The following is a 25,204-nucleotide window of genomic DNA, read 5'->3' on the forward strand; positions in this document are numbered from 1 at the left end:
TCAAATGCATTCTGGAACATTTCAAATTTAGTTGTTAGATATTTTAAAAGATAATAATAGAGTTAGTATTAGTAGGGAGAAAGAAGAGCACCTTAAGGAGTCTAAGCTTAATACACAAAAGAAATGTAGATTGAAAAATAACCCTGCTACAAGTCTGTATCCTAGATTTCTTATTTTGAAGCCAAGTTAAACCTCATTTAAGATAATTCCATCAGAAATAGGAGGTCAAAATGTTCTCAAAATGTTAGACATCTTTTATGTATGAGAAAAATCTTAGTCTATACCATATTCTGTGGGAAAAGAAGTGGAGACCTTAAAATATATTTGTAACCTTGCTTTTATATAGTACAATAGTCTATAGATATTTCACAGAATGGAAATCCCTTTAGCTTTTATTACTTTTTCCTATAATGATGTATTTGAAATCTCTTTGTCAGGCTTATAGGGAGATTCAGCTCCTCTCTTGCCTGAAATAAATCAGTCTAATCCATTTTCCTCTCTTATTTTAAGTAGGAAATTATTCTTTTTACTTAGAGCCTAAGTAGTCTTGTATTTCTGTGCATAGAAGTAATTTGTTGAGGAAGGCTTTCCTAGTCTTTCTGTCTGTTTGCTTAACTGTGGAGATTTCAAAATGAACTCAAGCAATCCTGATCTATTCTGAGTTATTTGTTTTCCTTCATGTTTGCCTGACACTAAGCAGCCCTGAGCCCTGCAGCAGTTGAACACTTCCCAGTACTTCTATCCCAAAAGCAACCCACTAAAAGAGTGAAATATTACCTTCTGCCACGGAATTGATGCATAAGGAAATTACTTATTTAACGATAATTATCACTCAGCCAAGAATATAACTTTGTCATTCTCAACCATCTGTTATTTCATAGGGTCTGCACTGCAGAATAGCAGCTAATTTATTAAACCAAGGGAAGAAATCTCAGGGATTTAATAACTGTTTTCCATAGGTAGCATTGAAGGTGGTTAACGAAATCACCTAAGAAAATTTGCTGATGCTGTTGAGACAAAAAATTGGATTTGCAATATTTGTTTGAAATGAAAGGATTTGTTTTACGTGGAGAAGGAGTTCAACACCCCTCCATCAGCTCCCATGGATTGCTCTCCTGCATGTCTCCAGCTCCAGCCCACTCTCCCCTGTGACATTACAGAGGAAATGCAGCAGTGAAGACAAAACCTTTTCTCCTCATCTTGACTACTTTTTCCTGGCTGAAAAAAATAATTTTTTATCCTTTGGCCATTTTGGTTGAACCAAGCCTGCAAATGTTGAAGACTACTTTATGCTTTAAAGTGTATGTTGCACACAAAGATCGATTAGAGGTTTTGTTGTTTGTGGTTTTTTTTTTTAATTAAAAATGTGGCTGTTTTCTGGGTACCTTACTGAACAATATTTAGACAAATTTCAGTGCAATTACAGTTTTTTAATCTAATCTCTGTGGTAGCTGTTACACCCAGGAGGCTAAACTAGGAATTAGTGACATGGGACATATAATTTTGAAATTTTCCTGTTTCCCTTTTCCCCCACATGTAGCCAGTTTGTAAAACATACATTTTAAATATAGAGTGGCTTGGAGCACAGGTATTTTATATTGAAATTCTTAAGTGCTGAAGGACTAGGGAGTGCTCAGAAGAATATATTGACTCTAAAACCTTTTGAAGAATAGCTCTTATGGCATTAAATGACCAAACCAAAAAAAGTAATCTTCTAGTTACAGTGTTCTTGAAAAGCTCAGGAGGGAAAATCCTGCAAAAATGCTTTAGTATCACATCAGGGCTTGAAAAGAAAATTATTTTCCCATACACTAACACTTAATTCTTTTGAAAGTAGAGGCATTCAAATAACTTTTAGCTGAATTTTAGGAAGCATTAGTAATTTTCATTTATTTTATACTACATAGGATATAGATTATTTAGAAGTTACTCATTCCATGACAGGGAAGCTCCTATGTGGAATTGTGCAAGAAACTCTGCTCTTTTACGTCATCGGGATAATGAACTTGATAATTTGGAAACTGAAATATTCTCAGTTTTCTGAATGGCTTCTCTGCTCTGGGAGGTGAGGACTCCAAAGGGTCAACCTTATCAGGGCCTTAAATGAGCAATATCTAAGTACAGCCCAGGCATCTCTCCTGTTAACAGCGTTCTGAGATGGACAATTCCAGGGCTGACACAACACCAAGAAGTGAAATGGTTTCCTTGAGGGAAGTGTGTGTGTTTTGCCTTCATTTCACAAAAGGGGGGGTGGGATGTGCAGATCACCTGAGTGCTGGGAGTGAATCTGAAGGCAAACCATAGATGAAGAAAACACACGCTGCATGGCTGTCAGACAGTGTCTTCTTGTGGACTGTGAAATGAATTCCTAGATAATAAAATGTAGCTGGAGAGAGTTTCCTCTGATGTTTATTCAAAAGAACTGGATTTCTCTACCTATGCTCTTAAGCAAAAAACATCCATGAGTTACAGATAGCAGAAAAATATTTATAACCTGCTAGAATAGGAAAATTATTGATGCAATTTCATATTCTATTGTATCAGTTCATTACAGATTTCATTTCACAGACTTTTCCCTACCTGCTTACACAAAATAAAATACAAGCATGACATCAGCGTGTGTGTATTTGCAAAAGCAAGTGCCAATAATCTAAATGATTTTAAATGATTCCTGCTGTGGACCCTAGAGGAGGAATGAAATAAATGAAATTTTATTCAGTTTTCCAAAACAACTATTTTTTCTTTTTTTTGAGTCTTTGTTTTTAAACAAAACATTGTAGCAATGAATTTGCTAGGAGTTAGATTTCTGACTTTTAAGGCTTTACAACTGAAGCTTTTTTGAATTCTCTCAGTTTAGGCAGGTGAGACCAGAAGAATCAACGGCCTTTGGAGCTTATGCAAACCACAGTGCATTATATCATTCTTCAATAGGAACATCAGATTAGGCTGGAAGAAAGGTTCACTGATATTTGGAAAAGCAATCCCACCTGAAATGATGAGAAATGTATAACTTACACCTGTAGTATCATTAATAATTATTTTTTTAAATTACAATTTATTATCATTAATAGCTTTTTTCTTTAAAATTTGAAACCCAGTTATATGCGTCCGATACTTTCCTTTGACAGAACTGCACATAATAATCTTAATTTCAATTTTTTTCAAACAAATTTTTAATGCTTCTTTTGTTCCACTGATGTGTCATGGATTAAATGACCTCAAAACAAATCATCACTTGAAATGTTAACCAAATTTTCATGTTGTTTCAGCAAATCTTCATGTATTTCATCACAAAACACACAGTGTGAGTTCCCTACAGCTGTTATATTGGTACCAGTAAAATATAAATGAAATTGGTGTGAACGTAAATATGTTCATCTTGTGGTTCTTTTATGTTAATTATGGAGACATATGCAATTTGAACGAGTTTTTTATACAATGTGACAAATATCTAAATCTCTAACAGCATCTTCCTGTTTAATCAAATTGTAAAGGGTTTAAAATATGACTGTGTGGTGTCTTCAGTTTAATTAGCTGTGGTTTTTTATTTCAGGGCTTACTTTCTCTTTTCATTGTAAGACTTCTTCTTTCTGAGTAATTTCAAATAATTGTTTTGAAGGAATTGAGCACGCTTGGTTTATTTATTAATTTATTTTGTTTTAATTTATGTCTTTCCTAGCTGTAGGTATCCAGATGAAACTTGAATTTTTCCAGCGGAAATTTTGGACTGCAAGCAGACAGGTATATTTTAAATTTTTCTTTGTCATTGAATGCACAACAGCTTTTTAACTGTGCTGATGATCTGCAATATTTTGTCATAAGCAAACTGTTTTAAAGAAACAATGTATTTGAAGACTTGTTCTGATTTACATTCTGGTTCATTGTTACAAAGGAGAATTCAATGGTGATTAACAGTTGCTTGATCCCACGTTTGTGGAGGCAGTTAGAAAGATTATTAATTTTAGACCCCAGTACATTTGTTGGTATGTTGTTTTTCTGCCTTAGAAAAGTATAAACAGTAAACAAAACTGTGATATTTATTTGCTTCCAGTAGTAGCAGAATTATCCCTTCTCACTTACTTTTCTCTTGTAACATTCAGTAACTGAAGTATCACATTATTTAACTAAACTAGATTACTGAGTCATGGTTGGCATTCATAGTCTTCAATAAATTTCACTTAAAACATTCAAGGGATAGAATTTACACTCATTGAAGAGGATAATCAGGTGCTTTCTAAAGGTTAGGGGATACCACCCCTACTTTGAGAATGGATTGGAACTGTACTGTTCCAGAAAAAACCCTAAAATGCAGGAGTGCCCACCCCCTACTGGAAAACCCTCCCTCTGTGAATGGTCTCGAAGCTTCCAGCACATGGAGGAGATTGTGGTGTTTAAACCAGCTGGAACTGTTACATGTGACTGCACCTTTTCTCTGCAGGCAGGAACAGAACAGGTTTGGTGAACAGGTTTAAAATTTTCTTAGTCATTTTTAGAACCATTTTAAATAAAAAATGTAATCAATAGCAGCTCCTTTATAATTCTGAATTTTTTAAATGTTTATTTTGTAATCTTTGAATGAGAAATGAAATATTGTATTGATTTTTGATATCATCTCTAGTGTGCATCTCTCGATGGCAGATGTGCTATAAGTTGTGATGATGAAGTAAGTATTTAACTGATTTTTTTTTCCATGTATATCTCTACTGCAGTAGAACATAAAGTTCATGAATTTAATTTGAACATCTTGTGTACATTATGATCTCTTCGTGTAATTTGTGATCACCTTTGATATATTACATTATTTAGATACTGAGACTTTTATGATGAGTGCTTATAGACATGCATTTAATTACAAGGTTGACATCAGTACCTAAAACATGTTGCAGTAAATTCTGCTTTGTAAATCCAGTTTGGGAAATAATTTGGAGCAGTGCTAAGGCATTTGTTTACTACTTTATTATTAAATTTAAAGAAACATAAGCAGTTTAAAGTCTTTCGAGCTTGACACCAGCAGGAGCCATGTAAGCATATGTAGAAATTTATTAATACTGAGAACCTTGCTGATTTAGAGATTCCAAACTCTTTCTTAATGACAAAACATACTGTTGATAGGACTCAATCAAATATCACAGCTCCTCTGTTGAGTCTATTAACTTTCACATCTTCTCTCATTGACAAGAAAATATCTGTGAACAGTTATGGTATAAATTAAAGCATTTAAAAGTAAATATTAAGTCATTAATGCAAATGGAATGGCACAATAATCAATAAATATTAATTATTCCTAATAGCAAAATATTAATAACAAAAATAATTAATTAAAAATAAAGCAAATTATCAATGTGTGTGATACTTTTGATTCTAAAATACATCCTATTAATTTGAAATCCTTTTTTCTTTTTTTTTTAACCTTTGAATTTGCTCATTTCTTCTTGGTTTCCTGATGTCTCACATTTTATTTAAATGTACTGTTTTCTTTCTTTTTCATTTTTGGTTTCTTAACCCATATTACATTCCATTACTGTTATTGTATATTGGAGCTGTGAAAATACATAGAGGGCTTGAACTTGATCAAAGTTACTGTAATTCAAATGTGTTCTCAGACCTCAGTCAACATTCTTGCTGTGTTTATTCTGGACTTTATGCCTAAGGTTTTACAAGCTCAGGGACTCTCCACCTATAGAACATTCCCCTTGAAATCTGAAGTTCACTGAACTTGAACCTTTAGGCAAACCTGAGCATGGTTCACTCCCAATACCTGTGAAATATTGTGAATTAAACCTCTTTCATACAGCTCCAGTCAATCCAATAGCTATTATCTCATACATTAATCTTGTATCAGAAATCTTTTGTTTGAGATTTGCTAATGTGTTGGATGAGTCAATGCACCCTGCTGCCCTTTGTCAGTGCTGAAGTTGTTACAAACTGTTTCTTTAACACAATGCTGAACACTGAACATTATTTATCTTGCTGGCAAGCGGTTGAATGAATGGTCCTGAATGAATATTTGTTTTCCTTTGAAAATGTTTCTAAAACGGATTGAAATAGAAGCCCTCTTATCTTCCCATACCACCAAAAAGATGCAGATTCCACTTACCACTTATTTCATTATACCGCTTTCCAATAATAATGCTAAAAAATTAGTATTTTTTAAATTTCTGAACAATGCTAGTCAATGACTCTGTCTTAGAGATTTGAGACATGGCCACTAATTCTTGAACTGAGCCAGTATTTTCCCAACAGCATGTAAGTCACAAACTATGAATTAAGCCTACACTCTTTCTTGTCCAGCATAATTACTTTTATTTATTTTCTATGGAGAAGTAGTGTTTCTAAAGCACTGAATTCAGATTAATTTTTCATGCATGAGGACTGCAAATACGTATCCTCAAAAGACTTCTCTGTTGACTTAGCTCCTCTCCTTATAAAGTTGGTGGGAGGTTTATGGTGGACTTTGGGGGCAGCAGTGTTCTGGTGTTACAGCCTCCTCATGAAATTCCACCCTTCACACACCATTGAGGTTAAGGAGCTGCCTCTTCTGAATGCATTAGCTCTGCTGGGTTCTTTGCCAGCATCATCAGCTTTTCACATTGCATTTGCCAATTTTGGGCTTTCTAGCAGATCAAAGGTCGGAAATGAGTTGTTTCAACTTCCTTTATGACAGGTTTTCTGTCACTGGGGGTGCCTGTAGCTTAGGGTTCCCCTGTTAGAATGAATATCCTGCATTTGCATTAGGGAATAATGTTCATTCTGAACTTTTGCCTGATTTTGGCTTTCTTGTTTCTATAAAAAGTCTACCTCAAGCCAGCATTTTTGCAAATCTCTCCTCTTCTTTGCCCCACAGAGCAGTACTAATATATGGCCAGAATGAGAGTCAGACAGATCTAAACATTTCTTGCAATACCAGGCTGCATTTTTGCATCTTGCACATCTACTACTGCATGGGGCTGCTTTCCTCCCTAAAACAACAGAGAGATTTTGCTGGATGTGCAAAGTGTAGCAAAAAGTATATTTTGTCATATCTCTGTACAGCCCATTTGCAGCAGGAAGGATTTTGAATTGAAAACAAAGCCATGAGAATTCCTATTTTGAAAGCCATTCTACTTAATTTCTTTTCTTCTTACACAAATGGCATTGAAAATTCAATAAGCAATGATAAAAATGTTTGCTTATTTAGACCAACAACAGAAATACAAAAAAGATTCAACACTGAGGTAGGTATTTGGCATTACTGAAGAGAAACTGAGTTATATCAGGGTTGAAGTTGAACCTTATGTTTAAACTCTGAAGCACAGTAATTAAAACTTTGCCTGTAGCGAGTAATTCACTTGAGGTTAAAACAGTGCATGTGTGTATGCAGGGAAGCACTGATTTGGGTTTACCTTGTTTTATACAGTTTATAAGTCTGACCTACGAAAGGCTAACAGTCGTACCTCTAAATCCAGTTCCCAATTAAAAACACAATTTGGAAAGCTTTAGGAGACCTGTGGGGCCTCTTTTACAGAAGTTTCTGGTCCCATCCCCCAATGAACAAATTAAAAAATATTACCTGGTCCCCTGTTGGTTCTGCAGGCTGACACTGTGTTTTCATTAATACATCGTTAGGGTAATGACACTGTGCTGATGTTTTTCTCCAAACACAGGAGAAGCCATCAGGAAGACCAAAGTTCTGAGCCTTTGCAAACTTAGTTATAAGGAAAACTTTTAAGAATGGCTTAAAAAAACACTGACCTTGTTTTTCTTATGTTTGTTTGTAATTATCTTATATCCTCCCATTTTGTACACATCTTTGTTTTGCATGAAACAAATGCATAAAAATTAAATCAGATAACATCCCATAAGTCAGGACTGCACTCAGAATTTATGCAAACCATTATAACAACCTGAAGGTTTTATCCATTTAGAATTCACTTAGAAGTACATGATTAACTTATTGATGTATCCTAAAATCAAAAATTAAAATGGTATTTTATCATTTTTCAGACAATCAACTGTTACTTAATAGATAACAATGGATTTATTTTAGTGTCTGAAGACTATAGACAGGTAAGGGAAAGATTTTTCTTCAGTTTTTTCATGTAACACCTTAATCTAAAAGTATTTGTTTCTTAAATAGGCCACCATCTGAAAATGGTAAGGATTCAGTAACATAAAATTAAAAAAATTCCTTCTACAAAGAGTGTAAGTTGTTTCTCACAGGAGCTCAGTTTCTGTCTCCCATTGGGGCAGGGTCTGCTCTTAAACTCATAAATGTTCTCTTAAAGGCCTTTCTTGCTGCAGAAGTGTCTGTCTTCTGTAAAATGTTTTTACCCAAAAAAACCTCCAGATTCTCTGTGGCATTTTTGTCACATGGAAAGGCTGGCAAGAGAGGGAGGGGACACAGAGCTTTTACATTCAAACTTGAGATAATGAGATTTTACAGAGCTGCTAGTTGAGGAGTTTGTTTTCTGAAGTGGATTACAGACATTGAAGGATTAAAACTAAGCACTCAGCATCACAACAGAGAGGACAAGGAGCACGATTAATAAGACCATTCAAAACATCAATTTGCTTGTTCTTCTTGGAAAATTATTGAAAAATTAACGTATAATCACTCAATCATGTGAACCTTATGAAGAAACCATCACAATTCTCATTAACTTTTGCCTGAAAATGGCTGGGATGGTGCCCCAATTATGCCAGAATTGTCTGAAGTTGAATTTCTTTTATGTGTTGGGATTGTGAATAGGAATATTCACACTCCTACTTAGCCCTCAGGTGAATTAAATCTGTTATGACTGGGTTGGTTACTGAGAAACACTTTTTGGAAAGACCTCTGGGAGACTTGGAAGAGTGTCTTTAGAGAAGATAAAAATTCAAAGTGAATGGCAAAAAAAGAAGCTAAACTGAGCATTTTGCTTTTAAATTAAAAGCTTGAATTACTGTATCCTTAAATCTGACACTTCTGGAAGTAACAAGATAGAGATTTTTTTTGCCTTTGAATAGCACAAAAATAATTACCTGTTTCCTTATGAACCCTCTCTCCCTTGCTCCATTTTGGTTGGGACTTTGAAAGTTATATTAGCACATAATAAAGAGGAGAAAGGCAATTTTTCTGAAACTGTTGTCCTTCCAACAGGGCACTAACTGTTAAACATGCTGTACTGTGTCATGCAATAGTCATTCTTCGTGGTATGTCATCTTATATGCAAAACTGAGAACTGACATGGATTATTTTTTCAAATTTATTAAATTTATTGCTTCCATTTCTTTAGAATGTTAAACATGTTCTGAATATAATTCCAGGATGTATACAAAAAATTATAAGCTAAAAATATAGCATTGCTTAAATATTAACTGTGTTATGTTTTAAGTAGATTTGGGGTTTCTTTTTGCTTTTTATCTAACTATTAAATCTATATTTTCTGTTTAGTTGAGCATGATATAAGAAATACAGCCATTATAGAATAATCTCGATACATTTAAAATATGTTCCTCTCATTATTTCCCCTTTTGTTGTTGTTACTAGAGGTAAATAGTTGGGACTTGTGTAAATTACTTGCAAGTTTATAGTTAGCTGTGGCCAATAAATATTGGAAATAAATGTTTCCTTTGATAGTTACCTGATATCAGCCATTACATATTCCTGTGAAGAGTACAGTGTGGACAACTGCTGAGCCAGAACTAGGGCTAGTTTTGTAGTTACAGTGGATCTAAGTCTAACATGGACAGTAGAGTTGTGTCTATGTTTTTGTAACACCATAACAAGATTACAATAGTATATATTTGTTTTTATATGTGTGTATACACTCTATATTTATTGTGGATAGAGAAGGGGGAGGGAAGTGGGATGGTGCCTTATCAATGACTTGCCTGTCTGGGGTTTCTTCAGCACTGATTTTCTATGGACTTTCCAAACGTGACCAGAACTGCTTCAAGAATCCTGTTTGTGGGGCAGTGTAATTCTTCATCTGAATTGCAATTAAATCTTAATGTATTAAAAAAATAATGATAACCTGTGTGTTACTGCTTTGGGGGAGAACTAGCATTTACAGACAGAGCTTTTGTGGAAAGAACTGTCACTGAAATGTCTTCATAAGACTGGTGCACAACTTGATAAATCAGGTTTATTACTATCTAAGGTTGTAACCAGGCATTTATGGTTTAGGGGTTTTTGACATTGCCTCTCCAATAGTTAGGATAATTTTTCTTCATCAGTCAGCTAGAGCTATTGAAGCTAGTATTTTTAGTCATGTTCCTCTTGTTTCTAGGAGACTTTACATACCCATATGTTTTGGAAAATGTTCCAAGATTCCCCCGAGGAAAAAAAAAAAAGGCAATACATGGTTTTTAGGTGGAGGAATGCCTTTTTTTAGCTAGGGCTGTAACTTTTCTGCCTGCGAAATCCCAGGTGCATACTTGAGGTCAGCTAAGTTCCTTGTAATGGAATTGAGGTTTAGTTCATACAAAACCTATGGAATCCATGCAATTTGAGAGTGTAGTGCCCTTTCCCCCTCATAAATTGTGGGATTTCTCCCTTTAAACAATGAAGAGAAATATCCAATTCTTCTGGGAGTTGAGACTCTAAAATAAAACAGGTCTTCCCAAGGTAGAAAAAATGCTGTATATGCAGGATTTTCCACTGTCATATGAATGGCTGCAGATGACAGAGTCACTTCCATAGTACATACCAAATTCATAACATGAATGTTTGTTTTCTCAATAGAGATTTATTTTTATTAGTCCACAAGTGCTGAACAAGGACAAAATGAGTAATTCATCAGGCTGAGTGGTTTTAAGTACGAAATGACTCTGAAAGGAGTTAAAATTTATAGGATTGATGAAATGTACTGTTCCAGCTCCTTAAACAGGTCATGCAGGAATTATAAACAACGCTTTTTAATGACTGTTTATGAAATCCTCTCACAACCTGTTTATATCTTTTTTGAGTAACATTTTAATCACAAGGGTTTGTGATCAGATTAGTGTGTTTTCTTTACAAGCTTTACGTTTGGATGGCTTTTATTTCTGATATTAGATGTTATATAATGTACCTCAATATATTGTTTAAGCTCTCACATCTGCTCAGGGGTAATAATGTAATCCCAACCACTTGCCATGACTGTGAAGTCCTCATCAGATTTTATGTAGCAGTAGTCCTGAAAACCTGTCTATGTAACTGTCAAAGCCACTCTTGTCAGATCCTGGATTATGCCAGTTTAAATTGAACCCAATGTTGTTTTGTGTTTATCTACAGTTTTGGTAATTTCTTGCATTTTCCCTTTGCAGACTGGTTACTTTTTTGGGGAGGTTGAAGGGGCTGTGATGAACAAGTTACTAACAATGGGCTCCTTTAAGAGGTAAGATTTTCTATCTCTTAAAAAATATTTTAACAACAAAACGAAACGAAACTAAATCAAAGTCATACGAAAGAAAGCCAAGACTGGCAGCGTGGCTGGATTCTCATTTATGTCTCTTTTCTGTATGATCTGAGTGTAACTCGATACCATGCACGTTGAATGTTGAGAGCATTGGAGTCAGCCTACAGTGAGTTTCTTTTTGAAAGAAGGTTTATTTGACTACAATGCTAAAGCTGTGTGCCTTTCCTGTTCCCACTGCACTCAAGTGGAAAAGGGATTGGGCCATATCTACTGCTGAACAGTTTTAAATGGCTCTTAAGCAAATCATTGATGCCACATTACCATTTTGACCTGTAAAAAGTTGGAGATTGCTCAAACTAGACAGTGCAAAATGCCCCGCTGTTAAAGGGAAAGTGTGTTCTCCCAGTAATCCATCTTCATTCACATGCTAACTTACCTCTGAACATTGTTGTGACTATTGACCTGGTCTTACTCTCATGATGACAATACAAACTAATAGTGATTTTATGTGTTGTCCTTTGAAATAAATTATGCATTCTGGGTAATTAAGAAGAAACTTTTCCCTTTAACCTGTAACTCAACACTAGAGTCTTCATGGTTTTCACATTGTCCAAGAACTGTTCCATACCCTTTTGTCCTATGACAGCATGGGAGAAGTGCTGACAGTATATATTGTACTTTTCCCTTTTATTTTCTTGTGCGTTTCTAGTATAGAAAGGCAGACACATCACTGATCCCATCACTCACTGAATGTAGTTATTACATGTGAGGGTGTATACAGAGGCTCTCAGAACAGATGGTTTGTGTGCTTGCTTGGTAAACCAGCTCTCCTAAAGGCAGAAATCTTTCCATGCTGCCTCTGTGTGCTACAGCTGAATACCACACCCAGTGACTGACCTGACATGTGCAGATAGCACTCATGGAATCATCCCAAATCCTAGTTTTCTGAGGGTGGCAACCTTTTTGTGTTTAGCACCACATTCTTAACATATGCTGTCGAAGGAAGTGAAGTAATACATATTTATAGACTGGGTTTGACGATGAAAAGATCTGTTTATTTAACAGAAAGAAAAACACACGGTCAAAACTAAGGGATAACACTTTAATTTGTCGCAATTTGTTTTGTCTTGCCCAGCAAAGCATTTCAAACAGAATATGTAGTCAATGACCAATGGTGGTGGGCACCATTGAGAGCACAGACTGCAGGGCTCGAGAGTTCCCTCTAAACTGCAGCAGGCGCCTCTCTGCCCTGGACCATTGGCTTCTGATTTTGCTGGTCTTGAACTCCAAGGCAGTCAGAGATAATGAAGGCACCAGCTCAGTGCAACTGAGCTGCATACTAGAGAAAATGTAAACACAGTGAGTTGGTTATTTAAACATAGTAAACTGACCATTGCCAATCAGTTAAAGATGGGAGAGAATCAAAGTGGTATAATTGTGCTAAATGAGCATCCTGCTGTGCAGCAGATAACTCTGTGCAGCAACAAAAACACCCAAACCAGACTGTCTTTGAGCTGTGCTAGATGAGGCCTTGAAAAAAATTATTCCAGCAGTCTGAAGAAGAAATCTTTGCTGGCTCTCATGAAAAACAGCCAGATGCATTTACCATATTTTTAAGATTACTAATTTGTTCAAATGGGGTTGTGTTTTGATTTACCAAACGTTTTTATATATGAAATAAAAAGAAAAGAAAAAGAGTGCTTGATGCAGTGGCAAAATCTGTCACTAGTACCATTTCCCTGAGAGCATAATGTGGATATTGCATACATTATACTTACCATTGCTGCTCTTACCATGTAGGCAAAATCAGAGAACAAACTCTGCTCATTAGCATTTCATTCTGATAATATCCAGTCATCCTTTCTTCCAATTTGCTTTTTACGTGGCACGTACTGTCCAGCAGGTGAATTATATAATGCTGCACTTTTTGACCTGGTCTTGCTCCCTTTTTGATTACTTCAGAAGGAGAAGGTTCTGTGGTGTCTGATCTTCACTGTAGAAGTTGGCTAACCTTGGGGATGGGAGTCCCCTCTTCCTTTGGCACCAGTGATGTGAGTGGCAGCTCCGATATGTGCTCCCACCTCACTGACTCCTGCCAGCTTTCAGGCTCTCCATCCACAAAAGGAATGAAATAACCCTTTGTCCATTCTCCCAGCTACCACTCATTTGGAGTGATGTAGAAGTTCTTTTTAGGGCTGTGCTGGAAGTGCTAAACAAAAGGGGTTTGTTTGCTGCTGACTGTGTTTCTTTTCAACCTGCAGCAGGATGAAATTCAATTTTTGTGTTCACTGTTTATTTTTTAAAGTGAACTTAAATACCTCCTTCCCTCTCAATTTCTTTAAACTCAGTGCTTCTTTTGAATAATGTGTACATATGTATGTATGTATGTATATTTTCTTAGTTTATGGGGTTTATAATTAGGGAGAAAAATTATATCAGTGCCTCCACAGCAACGTGACATGCTCTATGATTTCATTTAGCAAAATTATGTTTATCTTATACCTTAAGTATTGCACACAATTAAATAATTTAAATATGATTTAAATTTATTATTAAATAAATTAGGATGTGCTTATGGAAAAGTATCTGCTTCACATAACTTAGAAAAGTTTCTTTATAGTTTCCTCAGCACTTTGTTTATATAAAAACAGTGAAAAAAATAGAAAAATTCAACAGCTCCAAGCAGGAAAATCTAAAAAACCCACATTAACATCAGGAAAATTAAGGGCTATCAAAGCAATGAGGTCCCCAAAGAAATAAACATAATAAATCTGTAAGAGAAAATAAAACATCACTTGACTTCAAAACACTTTCACCCTTTCCAGTAGGAGGAAAACTAAGCAATTCTACAAGACAAATATGGAAGCAGCATCATTTCCTCTTACAGTTCTCTTTCCACCAGACATCCTCTTGGCCTCTGAAGAAGAATCCATGCTTTGCTATTTAATCCTGTTGTCAGGATATATGAATTAAATGGCACACCCCTGAAATTCAGCTTTCCCGGATGCCAAGGCTCACTCTATAAGTTCTTGTTGCTTTGAGAGCTTCTCTTGTTTCTCAGTTGTTCTTTCTCTGTTCCTTTCTCTTTACACACATGCTTCTTAGTGAGGAATGTGCATCCTGTCCATGCCCCTGGGCACGATGCAGTCCAGATCCTTCTCCTGTGCTCTCCAAATGCTTGCACAGAGAGGCAGACTTTCATCTCTCTGTCTTGATTTGCTTTATAAGCAAAACACAGTACTAGTTTTGCCTCCAGGTTATAAGAGTATATACATAAAAAAAAAAAAATCACAACTCTTCACTAAGCTTACTTGTAAGAAACAGAACATTCTTAAAACCAAATCACAATAACAGTAAGTGGTTGCTCACCAACAGACACCAGTTTCCACTGGGGCAGCACAGCTTCCAACTGAAGGATTTTTTTTTTTCCTCTTTCTTAGACCACTCTTTCTTATTTAGCATCCATTTTATTAGGGCATTCTTCAATTTTTGGTGAAGCTGTTAAATGGACAGTCTCATTTAAAATTTGTGTTTATTTTTATGTGGATTTATACAGTCATCTTCACGTAGATGTACATTTTGGAGAAGATCAGTGACAGACTGCAGGAACTATCCAAATTAGAGATACTGGATTTGGTACTGGACAAGTGCAACTGTGATGTAGCAATATGCTTTTACATTTTAAAAAACTTCCCTATCTTTATTGATGATTTACTTAGTAAAGAAAAAAGCAAGATCAAAATAAACCCTGTGTTTATAGCATAAATACCAGGAAAATAGTCAGGTAGATCAATAAACATTTTTTTTTTGTTTAGGCAGGCAGAAGAGACTCAAGGTAGGAAAATGAGCTGACTATTTCCAATAATTATCTTCCATATTCGCTGCCATGTGCACTGCAGGGCACGTGTGAGTCTTGCACCCAAAAATAGCAAGTAATATCTGTCACTTCCCTCTTGTTATTACCAACAGCCACCATGTTCTGATTTTTTTTATTTTTTTATTTTTTTACATTTACTAGATCTGCATCTGATACCTGCATTCGGAAACTCCCACATTCCTGTGGGCTATATTTTCTTCTCATATTTTGTCCATGTGACATCTAAAATTAATGTCTTTATATTGAGTTTTGGGCACTGTTAGAATTTATGTCTCTGTAAATATTACCTTTAATTACATTAAATCATTTTATACACTTAAGGAGAAACATGGGCATGTGTGATAGATAGATGAATTCTCATTCCATATTCTGGAAATACAGATTGAGTTCTAGTTTTTATGCTTGTTATTCTTTGAGCACCTTGGCCACTGGGAATAGCTGAGCAATAAAAGCAAAGATATGTGATGACAAGTTTGTTTTGTCAAAATACTGTCATTTATTTTTATTCTTTCCATTGATTTTCTTGGTGGTGAAAGGTATTAGCCTGACAGCTTCTGGACGCTAATAATCTGTCTGTCAGTGAAGGTGGGAGAGCCAGAGCAGCAGCAGTCCAGGATTCCTTACAGTGTCCTGCTACCTCCCCACAGGACCTTCTCTAGACTGCAGAAACTGGTTTGCTCTTCACACCATTCAACACTGTCCCTCCTTGTGAGGATGCCAGGCCAGCTGCACATCTCATGTCTGAGTTCAGTCTTTCCACCACAAGTGAGCTGTAGTCACCATTAATTTTTACATGGACTACTGAGTAAAGCGTAGTGTCAATAATTAAGGCTTCTGGATTATTGGCTTCCTTTACTTGGTTCTTTGGAGCATTTCTTTTTTCTCTGTGGACTCGGCATTTACTTCCGTGATAAGAAGCTTATTATTCTTACACAGTGTATAAAACCCACCCAATCTTCAACAAAACATTTGAAATGTTATGCATTGAATATCTTTCAGCTCTTACAATTGTCAGTAATGGTATTTTACGCTAGTAAATCCATAGTTGTGCTGAAAATCTAGCTGAAAGCAATAGAGTACATCTGTTAATATATCCTGTGCTGCTGGTGGGTCTTGGAAGTTTAATTTTCTTGAACCAGGTTCATACTCAATTGCAAGTACATTGCAAAGTACGAGACTGGAATTTACTATACCGGGAAATCGACAATAAAAGGGTTTTCCCTACAATGTATTTGGCCCCTGAAGTTACATAAAACAGTGATGCACATTTAGTTTTTGTAAGTTATTTTCCATCAGTTAAAGATGATTGTTCATCGTGTTTGTCCTACAGCTTATGTTAAGGGCAGTTGCTCTGTGGAGTTCAGACGTGGAAGTTGACAGGATGGTGATGTCAGACAGTCTCAGGCTGTCATGTGAAGCAAGAGCAAAGCTCCCCGTGAGGTGCTGTAACACAGGACATGGACTTGGGCATCTAGGTGGACCATATCCTGAGCTGAACAGGATATGGTTAGCTGCAAACAGTCATTTGAAACTGAGATACATCAGTTCAGAAAGGGTGATCTGGAAGCTTTTTTTTCTGTAACACTGAGTTAAGTCTGTTTGAGTGAGAAGAAAGCCTATTTTCTAAAATCTCAGAAAGATGTCAGCAGTAAAATAACATTCTGGAAATGACACCTGAGCACAGAAGCACTACAGTGCCTTAAGCCACTGCTTTGACCACAAATACTGCAGTAGCTTTTATAAGGAATAGTGCTGGAAAGCGTTTACTTTCCTATTACATTTATAAGAATAAAACTAAAACAACTGGATTTGAATTTGTGAATGACTTGGAACGCAAATATAGTGATCTTTAATACCGTTCATAGTGACAGAGAATCGAGAATTGGTTCAGTATGTTGCAGTGTTCAGACTGCAACATGGTTATGGGATACATCCACTGATCTTTGAATTGTGTTACAAAATTCCCGTGTGTTTCTAGCACAAAACAGTCAGGTTTTTTAATATAATTTCACAGTAAGACTTTCACTGATTTATTTTGCACATCCTGTATTATAGGTGTTTGAATCATCTTTAGAAACTTTGAGGTAGCTGTTGAACCTGCCCACTTTGAAAGTTACTGAGATGGGAATACATTGTTCTAAAACCATTCCAGGCTTCTGTTCAGAAATGTGTCTGCCATGTACCTTTCTAAGAATTTGCTCCTTTGTTTTGGTTTTTTTTTTGGTTGATTTTTTTTTTTTTTTTACCCTGGACACATTATCTGTTCTCTCATTTATTCCTGAACCAGAATCTTCACACTGGAAATGCTTTCAAATATATTTACTAAACTCATCTAACTAAAACTAATATCATCCACAGGTGATATTCAAGCCTTTCCAAATAACAATTCTTTAGTATTCCACAATGATTTTGAGGTTGTTTATTACAGCTCTTCCCTTCATCACTCTAAAGTTTACTATTTCTTTCCCTGTTAAATGAAGGGGTTTTTAATTACATACTCATATTGTTTTCCTTTCTGTTGATCATAATACAATCTTAGATGGTTGTATACTCCCTACAATACAATAAGACAATCTACAAAACATATAATCTAACATTTTGGAGTGCAATATTAATTATAGTTCTGATTATTTGTATGAGTACATATTTCAGTCTTTTAAAATCTTTTTATCTTTGAGCATTTAAAGAAACTATTACACCTATTAGACTGTAATAATTACATAAGAAATGTAATACAAGTACAAATACCGATGAGGAAAGGCTTTTATCAATATTTAAAATTAAGTTCAAATTATAATAGATGTTTCACATGGCACATTATAATAGTATTTGATTAACACTGCTTAGCAGAATAATGAAATCCACGGATTGACCAAGAAGTTCTGGTGTATGAGATTGAAATTTGAGACATTGATTATACTTTCAAACATGAAACAAACAGTCACCAAACTTAATTAATATATTAAAAATTTACATTTATAATGAATACACATAAAACAATGCCTTCTACTTGTAACACTAGATATTCAATGAAGCAGAAGGGGACCATTTCATCCATATAGAATTTCTTGACTACTCTGCAGAGAGCACATTAACAGCTGTAGAACTGCCCTTGCTGTGCGCTTATCACTTGCCACCATCACTGGGTTGGTCCAAGTGGACATGCAACACAGTCCTTGGATCTAGAGGAACAAAATAGTCAAGCCAACCAAGGCTGGAAAGGCTGAGCTGTAGAGGTTACTTTACAGGGGCTGGATTCTGACCATGGTTAAAGGGGTAAAAAAATTAAGGAAAGAAAAAAAAAAAAAGCTAGGGCCAGTGGTGTATTACTGCATGCCACACAGGCAGCACAGCTCACACCGTGTACTGCTCTGTTTGTCTTGGCAGATCTGTGTGCGCGGATCTGGCTGTGGGCGTGATTCTGCCAAAGATGGTCAGTGTTCAACTTACACCCATGTTTAGGTCTCTAGTTATGCGTTTGTCTACCATGTGCCTCTCTCTGCCAGTCCACAAAACAATGGCTTCCTAGGCATTTCTATTCTCAGTATAAGAGAAAGTGAATAACGTAAGCGATATGACCACGTGATAAATGTTTAGTTGAAGCTGCAAGACCCACTGTATTAGATATTTTGCTTGTAAACCAAAAAGAAAATATAGACAAAATAAAGAAGCTTTAAGTGATGGTTGCTGTCACAAAATCAGATCAGAAAAAAAAAACCCAAACCAACAAGCAACAGTTTCTACCACAATGGAATACAGCATTTTATTGGTACAGGTTGCAATGTTTCATGGCATGCAGTGCAGAATGCCTCATGACGATGCTGAATGCATTTCATGACCTGGTTTTGGCAGCTTCTGGGACATCCTTTCCATAGCTGAATTTGTGTGCTCTCCTTTCCTCTTCACTTAGAAGCAAGGCACACATTGCAAAACATTGAAGTCCCATCTCATACATCTATTAACCATCTCTGTCCAGTTGTGCTCCTTTGTCCCTCTGATGATGCAAAAGTCAAATGGATATGTTATATATTTACACTTGTTGCAAATTACTAGCTAAAGATTCTCTACATCTGCTATAGATGCTAAGTGCTTTTTTATGTGGATGATTATAGTTAATTGATTGTTCTATGGACAGACAGATTTAGAGAAATAATCACAATAATTCCATATACTAGCTCTGAGTTCTGGATTTTACATTTAGATCTCTGAAGTGTTTCAATGATGAGTCAAATTGCAAGCATAAGTAAATTTCCCTATGTTTACTATGCATCTGAGGAGGCTTCTAGCATATGTTGATTACAGCAGGTACTTGACATGGAATATTTTGCCCTTATGAAAAGAAGCAAAGGTAAACCCATCCTACTTCAATCATCTGTTCTGTGAATGCACTGAAATTCTACCTCTCCCTCCTTCAGAATCAAGACCATCTTACAAATTAGCTGTGCACTGAGATGCTGGAACTGTAGAAATGTCTTTCTGCTTTTACTGGAGTTCCAAGTGGTCTATTGTGAGCAGCCCCTCAAATGCATAGGCTCTTTCACTCTCTGGGGCTAAATGTGCTGATCTTAGTCCAGAACCAATTGTTTAAGCATTGTGTTGAATGTGTATTATCCTCCTCCCCCTCACATTGTTTATACCATTGTGTGTTACACTGTATGTGTATCTTCCCTGGTTTCTTCCAGTTATCCTTTTGCTTTGTTCTGTAGTCTGACAAAACCCTTACAAAGTTTTCACAGAATTCCTTATCTTTATACTCCTTTGTGTAACCTGTATTTTAATGATCCCATTCCCTCTTTCCTCTCTACTACTGTTACAATTTTTATTTTCCTGTCCACTTCGTGAGCAGGCTGTTCCATATCATCATTTTTATCCCACTGAGTTTTCTTCTTTTAGTCAAGCAGTTTTCTGTTCTTCTCTGTAGAATTACACTTTATGACTACCAGGCCATGTGTAGAACAAACAAAGAGAGTAGCGACAGTGCCCATAGCTTGCTGGACGTAAGTATAGCACATTTTCTGAGCACCTTTCCATGCAACCATCAAAGAAAATTGTTGCAAATATCTCATGGCCATTATAAGCCCATTATTTTGATTTGGAATGTTTACAGCTCTTGGGTTTGTCCCAGTGCATTCAAGGGATGGTTCATTATAAACAAATGCAAGGTGTTAAGCATTTTCGAGTTCAAATACACAATCATTTTAATACTGGGCCATCATTTCTGAGGTTGTGTCAGGAGATTCTATGCACCATATGAATCTGCCTTAGGAATTTGTAAATTTGGCAGTAGATTGTGCTTTGTCTGGGAGACTGGAATCACATATGCCTTTCCTGTATGTAAACAAGTAATTGAAATTAAAAATTGAGATTTTTTTTTTTATATGAAATGATTGGTTCGTTGGCAAGTCATGCAAGTCAGTGATTTTAGCACTTTTTTCTTCCTGAGTATTTAAAAATGTTATTAAAGTAGAATTTCAATGCGTTTAAACCCTTCTCTTGCAATCTGGATACAAACCCTGACCCTCTGCAAGGCCTGATTAGAATCAAGCTGGGTCTTGCAAGGGCAACACTTCCTTGTTGCTAAGTCCTATATCTAGTTAATAACACCAAGGGTATTTTATAATCATGCATCTGTCTCACTGATTGCTGTAATAATCTATCAGAACTGATCAGGTGGTGTTAGAGTGTAGGTTTTGCATATTAAAAATTATTTTCACAAATAGATGACAGTAATAGTATGAAAAAATTCTCAGATAAAGAGAGCAGAAGAAAAACACTGGTATATTTTACTAGTCTGGAAAAGCTATCTGATAGTATTTTTAAATGCACAGGGATCTAGCTAGAAAAAACCAAGTCTGCATATAGTTAAACTGTTGAATAAATATCAAATTCTGGCAACCTCCAAATATATACATATATAGTTGCTATGGTTTAATAACTGTGTGCTTTTGGGGATGTTGTCACTTACAAATTTATATGATTTTTTTTTCCAAATGCCTGAAAATTTGAACTTTATCAGTTTTTTTATCCACCAAAGTCTGAATCTGAGAAAAGACCATCTTGACATAATAATAAATACTGCACTGTGCCATGAGACCTAAATTATCAGTGAAATAGAAAGTGATACTGTGAAGCACATTTGCATGAAATATCTTAAAGCATATTACAACTCTTAGCAAAATCCTACCATCCTAAGGCTCGAGGCTTCAGCTCAGTTTGCTTGAGCACTCAGCATGTAGAACTGAAGTGTTTATCTCTTAAAAGTGGACTCTAACTAAACATGTATTGTTCCTAATTAATAATGAATATATTGTTTTATACTAAATCATTTGGCATGATAAAAGCAAAAGTATACAGCAAAGTTAATTACTTGGGCATGAAATTTCAGGTTTTCTTATTTGGAATAACAATAAATAAGATGTCCCATAAGGCTAAAACTGTGTTTTCTTTTTGTCTCTAGGAAAGTCTTGTAGTTCTTTATCTCTTCCTATACGACAGTGCTTAACAGCTGAAAATCTTTCCTTTCTCAGCTGTTATAAATTCTACTGGGCCTTTTATGGCACTGACTGACACGAGTTTGTTGCTCTGTGAGTTCTCAGCCATGCAGAGAAACACTCTCTGTGGGCCCTGAAAATTTTAAATGGCTGTTGCTGCTCACCAAAACAGCACTGCTTCAGTGAGTGCTGGCTCAGGACGGTGAAGAATTGCTTTAGATATCTGAGTAGTTCTGTTAATATGACTTCTTGTATGTGCCAATATACTCTGTTGATATCTAAAAGAGTCTGCAGAACTTTATGCAACTAGGACACCGTAACACAAATGAGGGAGACAAGGAGAGATTCCTTTCCAAATTTCTGGAAACTGATTTTTCTACCTGAGTTTCTTTCATGAAAGATTAATCTCATTAATATTCTTTTCAAAAATTGAACATTCAAAATGTATTAGAAGTACTGTAAACGCAGGATTTTCAGGGGATTTGCTGTATTTTTCATGATCCAGAAAGCAGAGGAAGGAGGCAAAAACCTTCTTACAGTGTTTACAGTTGGACCTTCCATATGACACAGATAATCATTTAGGTAAAGTCAAGCTTCAGAAACTATTCCCAGCCTAATTAGGCTGAGGTATTGAACAGAGATTTACACTACAGAGAGGAAAGCCTAAGAATTGCAGCCCAATAAAAGCTCATATCATCTACCCGAGCTGTTCCTTCAGCAATAGCCAGGGAAATAGGAACCCCTAGAGGTTAAAGATTTAAGAATCGTTTGCAAAACCATCCTTTCCCCCTCTGATAATCTGTGTACAAGATCAACTGTGAGAAAAAGGAAATTTCATTACTATACATTTTAATAATAAATATAATAATGTTTCTTCTTCATAAGAAAAAGGGTTTTTTCTCATGTTCCCCATGCATTTGAATATCCATAATATTGTTTTCATATGAAGAATTCAGTTAAGATATAAATGCTGCATGTTTTGCCTTTCTATTAAATGAGTTGCTTCTCTTCAGCCTTATAATGCCTTCTTTGCTGCAGTAAAATGGATTATGACTGAACTTGTCTTGTAAGTAGATTTTATCAGAACTTAATATTTGTATGAATTACTGAATATTTGCACTTTTGAATATTTAATTATCACTTGTACCTTTTGCATTTTACATACATTATGCTGCTTTTATTATATGACTTGAAATATAGTAATATTTGTCAGAGGTTTTTTTCCAATTCTGAATTCTTAAAATCTGAGACGATTTTGGCTATATAAATGCACAGCATCACTTTTATTACGTGGTCTTCACTTGTATGTGTATATCTTTGTTTAGCAGATCACAATATACAGCCCAAATTTATTTTTGTGGTTAATGTTAAATTTTAGATAAATGACTGGCCGTTTGTGATGCTACTTGGGTGGGCTGTTGTCAGTAGAGAAACTCGGTTGCACTGACTCACTGTATTGTTTGTCACGTCATAAAATTCTATAAGATGGACCTTTTACAGTACATGCCAGATAAGGTGTGCTCTGGATGTTGCTGAATTGTTTTATCTCTGCTAATCCTTCTGACATTCCCAATTAATTCATAATGATCGTTACCTTTAAGAGACGGTGCCTAAGAAATAACAGAGCAATATTACCTGGGGAAGAGGAAGCCTTAAAATGTGTCATGTTATTAACTGACATGATTTATTATTGTTCTTATCAGAAAGCAGAGCTACAGATCTCAGTGAATTTCATCTTCATTGAAATAGAACTGTTTTTTCCTTGTAGTCATTTTGTTTAATTGTAAATTTTATAAGCTTTCATCAAAGTTCAGAATAAAGAGTTAAAGAGATTTAACTGAGTGGCTACTGCTAGAGGGCAGAGATTGATCTTAAATGCAGCTTTCAAAGCAAATAGAAGGGAAAGAATTGTGTTAAAATGAGACTGATGCTTCATGTAACAGCTTCAAAAATTTCAAGAAACTTTCTATGCTTATAAGTCTTGTAGATTCACAGGCATATGATGAACTGGATGTTGGTTTCACATTCTTTACACTTAAAATAAGTGACAGACTGGCACTTCTCAGTCCGTTCTTCCAAGTAAATCATAGTATATTTAAGTGGGAAAATGCATTCTTTACAATTTAGTTAGAATTGATTAGATAGTGGTTAATCAGTCTTTTCTGCTCTTAGAAATAAAATAGCTTATTATTTGGAAAATTAATAAAATATAGTATTTTATGTGTATGCCTGTATTGTAGCCTGGACAGTTCTAGTCCTGTGGTATTTTACTAGAGTCAAAATACCTGTATAATAAAGACATAATGTTCAACAGCAAAAAGAGTATATACTGCCATGCATTGAGAATTTTAATTGACACTTCAAATAAGACCAATATTTAAATTAATAATAGCTAAATGTATGATTTATTGATAGGATTATTTTCAGAATAAGTTCTCAGAGCTAAAATGCAACCCAGTGAAAATATGAGAATAGCAGTAGTTGCTAATCCCAGAGTTATAGTAACATGAATTCCAGTTCTATTTTAGCTTTTATTTAAAATAGGGTTAACGTTTTCAAGCTACTGCCAGTTTAGTGTTTGGAAAACATGCTGTGGGATAATGAAAACTCCAATAATTTCTCTAGGTTCCTTGTGGAATTCAATCTATGCAGTTGGTGGCACTCCGATCTAACAGCAAAAGGTAAGTGTAATTTTTTTTCCAGACGTAATGTCAGAAATGTCTAGGTTAAATTGGACTTTTGAAATTTGGATGTGCATAAACTGTTTTAGATTAAATAATAAATATCTGATAACAATAGTTTGTCTACATGTCAGCATTCTCTTTTTTGTGAATGTTTCCTAAAACACAAGGGAATTAAGCTCTTCTATGAATAAACACAAAGTGCTTGTGTGTGTTCTGTGAATACAGTGCACTGCTATAATGAAAAAGTTAAAATAGTAAGTAATGATTAAATATATTTTTAAAAACACTTCTCTTCATTCCAAAACAATCTTTGTGATTTTGTTTTATTACTCCGTTCGAAATATACATTTAAGTGAATTAAAATTCAGTTTACTCAAAATAATTTTTAAAATGTGGAAACTTCATTTGAAATGACAGAATTTTAATAGTTCTCATAAAAATGGGAAGTTTTCAGTGTAAGTAGTCTTAGATTTTAGCAGACTTTTTATGGCATTTTCAGAAGTTGCTCAGAAGTAAAGGGCTAATTTATGGGAGCACTGCTCTTCAATTGATGATTTTTTAGGCAAATTGTGCTGGTATAATGATTTAAACTGAATTCTTCAGCCTCATATTTGCACATTCCTTACAAAGCAGGGGATAAAATTGCTGCTTTAGGCTTCAGTTTATATTTACATTGCCTGGTATCCAGGAAAAATCATATCCTATCTGAAGTTTAGATATCAGGAAAATTGAACATACTGATGCCCTGGAATAATCCAGTATTCCCTGGAATAATAAGATGTTCCTAGTATA

The 25,204-nt window shown here is 35.4% G+C and overlaps 1 protein-coding gene across 8 annotated transcripts in view; it reads left to right on the forward strand.

Moving 5' to 3' along the window:
* The window catches only part of CACNA2D3 (calcium voltage-gated channel auxiliary subunit alpha2delta 3), a 484,187-nt gene that overhangs the window by 437,706 nt on the left and 21,277 nt on the right, over positions 1-25,204 (forward strand). For 6 of the 8 annotated variants that reach the window (XM_027640431.1, XM_027640432.1, XM_027640433.1 and 3 more), the window contains 7 exons: positions 3,680-3,741; positions 4,619-4,663; positions 7,984-8,046; positions 11,269-11,339; positions 20,159-20,234; positions 22,742-22,794; positions 24,354-24,409. In XM_027640431.1, coding sequence (XP_027496232.1) covers positions 3,680-3,741; positions 4,619-4,663; positions 7,984-8,046; positions 11,269-11,339; positions 20,159-20,234; positions 22,742-22,794; positions 24,354-24,409 — 426 coding nt within the window. Of the gene's footprint in view, positions 1-3,679; positions 3,742-4,618; positions 4,664-7,983; positions 8,047-11,268; positions 11,340-18,624; positions 18,671-20,158; positions 20,235-22,741; positions 22,795-24,353; positions 24,410-25,204 lie in introns of those variants that run through there. The other 2 variants (XR_003527193.1, XM_027640430.1) reach the window with 2 other exon arrangements.

Source organism: Corapipo altera, unplaced genomic scaffold (genome assembly GCF_003945725.1).
Source record: "Corapipo altera isolate COAL_440 unplaced genomic scaffold, ASM394572v1 55, whole genome shotgun sequence".
Classification (NCBI taxonomy): Eukaryota; Metazoa; Chordata; class Aves; order Passeriformes; family Pipridae; genus Corapipo; species Corapipo altera.